This window comes from Monopterus albus, unplaced genomic scaffold (genome assembly GCF_001952655.1).
Source record: "Monopterus albus unplaced genomic scaffold, M_albus_1.0 scaffold17.1, whole genome shotgun sequence".
NCBI classification, from domain to species: Eukaryota; Metazoa; Chordata; class Actinopteri; order Synbranchiformes; family Synbranchidae; genus Monopterus; species Monopterus albus.
In genome coordinates this window covers 576,303-583,771 of record NW_018127897.1, presented here as the reverse complement: position 1 = coordinate 583,771, position 7,469 = coordinate 576,303, and the positions used below count along the sequence as shown (strand labels likewise).

The 7,469-nt window shown below is 39.0% G+C and overlaps 1 protein-coding gene across 1 annotated transcript in view; it reads left to right on the top strand.

Moving 5' to 3' along the window:
- loxl1 (lysyl oxidase-like 1) overlaps window positions 1-7,469 on the top strand; it is a 21,509-nt gene that overhangs the window by 11,051 nt on the left and 2,989 nt on the right. The window contains exons 4-6 of the mRNA XM_020592469.1: window positions 2,972-3,128; window positions 3,808-3,903; window positions 4,327-4,442. Coding sequence (XP_020448125.1) covers window positions 2,972-3,128; window positions 3,808-3,903; window positions 4,327-4,442 — 369 coding nt within the window. The remainder of the gene's footprint in view (window positions 1-2,971; window positions 3,129-3,807; window positions 3,904-4,326; window positions 4,443-7,469) is intronic.

Here is a 7,469-nt window from a genome sequence, read left to right as displayed (position 1 = left end):
CTGGCAGTATGGAAAATGATTATTTGGAAATGATGGAAATGGAAATGATTATTTACAGTGAGGTGAGGGTGGTTGGGGTTGTGGTATGGACAATGATTGTGCTTTTGTAACGTTGAGGTATGGCCAGTGATTATGGTTTAGGGGACACATCATTGGTTTTTATTTAAAAACAACAGTTTCTCCACTGTGGCAGGTCTTAGGCGATTTCTTTTTCTCCATCAAACACCCACATTTTGAATGGAGCCTGAGGGGTTTATATCGCTGTCAAAACTCGCGGCAAAATCCGAACCACTCCCTGAATCAGTCACGTGGTACAGCCGGGCAGCGAGGCTTCGGACGTCATCATTTTCAGCTTGTCTCCTAAATGACGCAAGCCTCGATACGTGCATCACGGAAACGCCCCCTCCCCTACTTGACACATGCTTCGAAGCCTTGATACGGAACGTCACATCACTACTCTTTCTATTTAACACATACTGCATACTGTTGACAGTCATCTCAAGACTGAAATGAATGTCAGTTTTGGGGACACAAACAAAGAGTGTGCTCCAGCCTTTTAGGCCTTCCATTTCCCACCTTGGTTTACTGATATATGTGAATAGGTTCATTCACTCATGCACTGAATACATTGCAAGTGTGGCCAAGTGTTGCACAAAAAATAAATCTATAAACAGACGTGGTTGCTTACATTTGCATGGCAACAGGGACAAGAGAGTAATTTATGCACATAGACACAATGAATATAGTGTTCAGCCTCAGATAACAGCAGGCAGGTTTCTTCCTGAGTGTAACTTCTAATTGTTTGCATCTGTTAGGGACTTTGATACAACAGTGCAAAGTTCCAACTTTCCATTCCAAGTTATCCTTCAGTCTTTAATGACTGTTCCAGTAAAAGCTGTTATGGGCCATGAAGTAAGGCAAAAGTGCACCATTTAGTCTGAGCTTGTCTGACTTTAAGAGATCCAGTGCTTACCTCACCTGCTAAAACAACAAAGAACTCAATATGGAACAATTTAAGAATCAAGGGAGAATCATAACTTCCTCTGGTAACATAAAATAAAATTCCTGTAAATGAAGGATGTATTTTTTCCAAAAAGGGCAGCCACAGCTTCTATATGATACTTGAAGTACTGAAGCTGGAAATTTACTTTCTTACTCATGGTTGTTTTAGCAAAAATATGTTCTAATAGTGTATTTATATATCAACTGCCAGATACACTACCAGTCAAAATTTGGACACAGCTCCCCTTTGAATTGGGTCCAAAAAAGGCAGCTGGTATTGTAGAGTGTTTCAAAACAAGATTTGTCATGTTCTGCCCCTGACTTCTGGCAAGAGGCTCTTATTTTGTAGGACTCTTCCTCCTTTTCACTGTCTCACGTTTCCCAGCTTTGCTAACACCAATCAGTGGCTGATTGGGAACACCTGTGGCTTGTTAAGCAGTCTATGGAACCTGTCTTTATGGTCTTTTCAAACTTGGTGCTTGCAGTGTTTTTCAGCTATTAACGGTTTCTGCCTTGGATTTGCAGACCTACCTGCATGGATTGATACCTGGCCTGTTTGTACCTCTGAATTAGCCTGTTGTCTGTCTGCACTTTGGTCTAAGTTCATTTTTGCCTACCTTTACATTTTTTTGTATTTTTTTTCTTTTTCTTGCCTGCATTCCGGTCTCCTTTTGTTTTGAGTTTTATTGAGTACTTTTGTACAGTACCGTTTTCTGTTCTGGCTTTCTCCCCCACAGGCCCTCCGAAAGGATTTGTATTTTTGACTGTGTCACCTCTCCCCAAGCTTACCGTAGGCGTCCTGTTATCCCCACTGTGTAGTGGATTTTTTTGCCAGCTGCAGTTTGCAGTCTTTCTGTTTTACCATTATTCCTGTGGGAAACCAAAGATGTATTATTGCTCACCTGCTATCCCACCCCCTTCTGGAAGACGCCATTCTGACTTTACCCTCTTTAGGAAGCTAAGCCTACAGACACCTGCAACAATTGATCCTGCTCCCAGTTCCACCTGCACACTGCAAACATCTTCACTGTTCCAGCTCAGGTGCAGCTCTGCCCCCACCTTTTAATCCTTTAATAAACTCTTAAACCTTCTCAGTGCCAGAGTTGTCCATTTAGGTCCTGGGTTTTGTGGGTACCTGACACAATTGATATTTAAATTCTCTATATATGTTTATTTTCCCCAATTGTTTCTGCTGCTTCGCATCAAAGCAATGATAACAATTTTCCCATCAACACAGAAATGTACTGTAATCTTAATCAATGCAAAAATGGTTTGTTGTTAATAAATCCAAAATGTGCACAGGAAGCTAGTCAAAAAAGGAAAGGGTGATGTTTAGGAGTAGACCAACCCATATAGCAGTTAATGCTGTACTGTATACTACTTCAAATGAAAGCATTCACTGACACTTGGCTCACATTCTGGTTTAGTTAAGATGATCAGCGATCATGTGCATCCAGGGTTTCCTAAGCTGCTAAAGCTGTGCAAACACACGGAGCACAAATACTCTTAACACCGATACTCACAAATTTACCCATGCTCCCACAGGTATGTGCTTGCATGTTTGAAAAAGTCCAGCAGTGCACACAGAAATACATTCACACCAGTGCACAAGATTTCACACACATCTCTAATCTTGTCGACGGATGCAAGCTAATTAACAATAATCATATATTAGGATAAATGCTATTAATTGGTATCAATTATTTTTTGATGCTTTGTATGCAATTAAGGTCCAAAATCACTTAAAAAATGTTAACAAACACAGCCATGCATGTAGTGTGTAAATCCACTGTTTGTTCTACAATAAAGTTACACTTGGATAAGCTAAATTTAAACAATAAGGGTGTAATTACAACAGAAGCTAAAATAAACTTCTGCTTAATGTTGCTCAGCCACACATTAAATAACAGATGATGCTATTATAATCAACTTTTTCATCTTTGATTAGCTGTTTGCTTGTTCCCGACAGGCACTACCACAGTATGGATGAGTTCAGCCATTATGATTTACTGGAGGTCAGCACTGGCCGTAAAGTGGCAGAGGGACACAAGGCTAGCTTCTGTCTGGAGGACACCACCTGTGACTTTGGTCACCTCAAGCGTTATGCCTGCACCGCTCACACTCAGGTAATATAGCAAACAAAAACATGAGCATAAATTATGACAATCTGTTTACATCTGGTGGTCACCTGTACCCTTTTTAACTTTGTTCCTTTCACTGAAGTACAGTACTTGAGTAAATGTACTTAGTTATTCTCCACCATTGGTATTGGGCACGGCATTTGCTAGCCAGAGGTTTTGTATGTTTTTGAGGTACAGTATATGTGTGTGAGCTTATATAGGCCTCTATACATGTTGACTAGGGCTGGGGGATATCATTCAAAAAGTTACATCTCGACTTTTTCACTTTTATGAATGATTCATGATTTTAATTGACTTCTGTCTGTTTACATGAAGTAAAACATGATTAAAAATGTTTTCTTTATCAAAATTGTTTGCTCTTCCCCAAATCTGGAAGGAAAAATCTTTTTTGATGTATACAACAGGCAAGCAACTTTCATTGTGAAGAATGGATGCCATCATGTAATTTAGCATCCAAAGAAAGAGCAGCAGATTACATTACTGTTGTAACAGAAGTGCTAGTGCAGGCATTTGAGTGACAGTAGATCTTGCCAGTTTAGACATTTTTCACATTGTCCAAAAAATTAAAAATAGGATTAATCAAATTATTGATATATCTCCTAGTCTGACCAACTGTTTCTCACCCAGCTTGGTATTGCTTATGAGTTTCCTCACCTTTCTTCAGGGTCTGAGCCCAGGGTGCTATGATACATACAATGCTGACATTGACTGCCAATGGATTGATATCACAGATATCAAACCTGGAAACTACATACTAAAGGTAAGAGTCAAGTGCGGACCTGCTGTGCATGAACATGCCTAGTTTGCGAATAGCACACAGTCATATTTTATCCAAGACATCAACGGTCTAGGCCACCACAACAAATTTATTGGGGTTATGAAAGAGATAAACTGCAGAGGATTTTATGATTGTACTTGTTCAGAGTTCTTCAGTTTGCAGCAATTCATTGGTACCGGTTTCCCAACTTTCACATTGTCTCTTTTTCATACAGTATATATATTTTGTATCTTATTTAGTCAACATTGTTACATAATGTGCTGTACATATAAGAGATATGAACATGGTTGAATTCATTATTATTTGTCCCAAATACATTCCTTTTTGAAGCATAACCTTTTAGCTTTTTCGTGAGATTTGGTGATTATGGTGAATTGCAATGTACCTTCTATCCTTCATTTTCAGATCCAGGTTAATCCCAAGTTCTTGGTCCAGGAATCAGACTTTACCAATAATGTAGTGAGGTGTAACATTCACTACACAGGACGGTCTGTTACAGCAGCCAACTGCAAGATAGCACAGTAAGTACAACCTTTTTTGTCTGTTTGTAATTTCATTGTTGATCATATAGATTACTGGGTGGTTGTTTGTTGTATGTGTAATGTCCTAAAAATCTGTTTATTTTAATGTACAATCAAAATTGTAATTGGTCTTATATAGCACCTTTTTACGCACTGAAGGGCACTCAAAGCTCTTTATACTATTTCCCCTTCATCCATCTCCACACAAAAGTACTCATATATTCATACATGGGCAATATCACTGGGATCAACTCGTGGTTCAGTGTCTTGCTCAAGGACACTTCAACATGTGTACTGCAGAAGCCAGGAATTGAACCACAAAAATTTTCTCTTGGGAGATGACCTGCTCTAAGCCATAGCCTCCCCAACCTTGGTAATATTCAGACAGTATGCTTTTGTTGAGAGGGGACTGTAAAGGAGACTATAAATCAGGTTTTGTCATTTTTCACCTCTGAGTTACAGTGAAGTACATGACAGACTAGTGGCTGGATGCACTTTTATCAAGATCCTCACAATACTTTAAATTACTTAGTGAACTTAATGAGTTTCTGGCTGAAATATATGATAATTTAATGAATCATGTTCTCCATGTAAGATTAATAGCCTTTGAAACATCCATATTTTTTCTTAAAGGGAGATGTTGAAATGTTGAACCTTTCAATAATACTATGAGAAAGAGTATCAGTGCACTGAAAATTAATATTATATCCTCTTGAAAAGGCTTTATATATATATCGAATACAGATGAGCAAAGTATCATTAGGTTCAAGTGCTCTAGCTACTCTCCTTTAACATGTAAAAAATACATTTGTCAAAGTATTTTCAATGCTAATAAAAGCTATATAAATATATATCTATCTATAGACAGACAGATAGATAGATAGATAAATGTAATAAAACAAATGACTTTTGTCTGATTTTTATATATTAACTGTAGTTCCAAATGTCTGAATGTTTTTGAAAGAGTTTTTCTTACTTTTTTAAGAGAGCCTGTAAATTCAGGTTTTACTTTGGATTCATAATCAAGTGTTGAAATGTTTAGCAGCCGCTACTGAAAGTAGGTGCTTAGAGGTAAGCTCAGTGGATGAGAAGAAGAAACAATAAGGGATTTTGTTTGTTCACAGGGACGAAAAAGGCAGGAAGTAAATCATTCTGAACAGGCAGGATGCAGGCCAGCTAATGACAGGGAAAAACTGGCAAATGAAAGTAGATTTAGGGAATTAGCTGATAGTTCATGAGGAGATAGTCAGCACTAACCTCAGACCAGACCTTGTGTTGTGGTTAGTAACACAGCAGACTGTGTATTTTGTCAAGCTTACAGTTTTCTGGAAGGACACTATAGATAGAGTTTATGAGAGGAAGAAACTGTTGAGTTAGCCATGGACGCAGAGGAGCATGGCTGGAAAGTTAAAGTCTGCCCCGTGGAGGCTGGTTGTAGGGGATTTGTAGCCAAGTCAGCTGTCGCTCTGCTAAGGGAGTTAGGTATAAAATGGCACAGCCTAAGACAGGTAATTGGGAATCTAGCTGATAGTGTAGCAAGGTCCAGTGTGTGGCTCTGGAGCAGAAGAAAGGTGTGTGAATGGGGTAGAAATAGGTAAGTGATTTATAAACGGCAACAGATGAGAAGACTGTGCCTGTTAAGCTGAAGTAACATAGGAGGACAGGATTAGTTATTGTGTTTAATACATGCTGCAGGCTTGAGGCCTACTTCCTGGTGTTAGCATGAGCAAACTAATATGAAGGCATAGTAGACGTTTGACTGGTTTGTTGGAATGAATACTAACACAGTGTGGTTTCTGATGCAATATAAAAGGAAGCAGAAGTTTGGATAGTTATCTGGTGAGCTATTTTAAATGTTTGGTGGCTAGAACAGCAGATGAAATGTTTGCTAGTGACTGGTAACAGCTAGCCTGAGTAAATGAACAGTTGGGTGTATAGGTGCAGGCAAAGAGGGGGGTGGCTCTGGGACACTGTAACACATTGTTGAGGCTTCTTGGTGTTGTGGGCCCAACTCAACAAACACTAGCTAGTGAGAGGGTGCCCACCTGATGACCCTGTAGACTTGCCTTCACTCCTACATCCACATAGAACTTGTGTTGGTGATAATATAGTTACAGACCCACTGGAATTGCTAATAGTCTGGTTTTGTTAGACAATCTTGGTAGAACAGTGGTCAGCTGTACAACTGAGTGGACCCGGCTTTCGGAGGTGACTGCCATTGCAAGCCAGTTGGGCCCGTGACTTAACAATACAGGTGCTGTGTGTCAAGCCACATTTCTACTCTTTGCTTGGGTGAAGATAGGATACAGAGATGGTTTGTATTAAATTAAGGGTAGGTTAGGTGTGGAAAATGATGTTTATTGTGGGGCTCTGAAGATTTATGATGGCATGGATTGACACCCCCTTCTTTGGGGCCAAATAATGGGTAAACATCATGTAACTCATATACTGAGCTTCAATATGAATGCTCTCCCATTATTTGGTTCATTTCATTGTGTATTATTGACTAGGCTTACATTAGTGGCAGTGATGTAGCAGAAAAATAAATGCTGAATGAAACATTTTACCTTTCCTATGCACCTTTCCTATGCCACTCTATCATGAATTGTAATAGATGGAAAGCTGAACCTAGCGGTCTCTTATTTTGCGGAGTTTGTATGTTCTCACCGTGTCTCTTTACATTCTCATACAGGTACTTATTTGTAGTTTACCGTGATAACAGTAAAGTTTGGTGAAGCAACAGTAACTAAGCAGTTGAGGCTTACAGTCAATTACAGCATAGCAAGAAGTATTTATGATCTTAGATCAAATTGTCATCTCAAATTCAAAATAGCAAACAGAAACAGGAAATAAACAGCAGCCTCCCCTGTTGACAGAATAAAGGTGGGTATCAATTGCTTACAAAAAATGATTTAGTCCTTCAGTTCAGCGATGCCCTTACCAGATGATGGTAGCAATTCACACTTTTGCACGTTTTTTTTTTTTTTTTTTTTTTTTATTTTTTTTATCCTTGGCATCCAGGTGTAC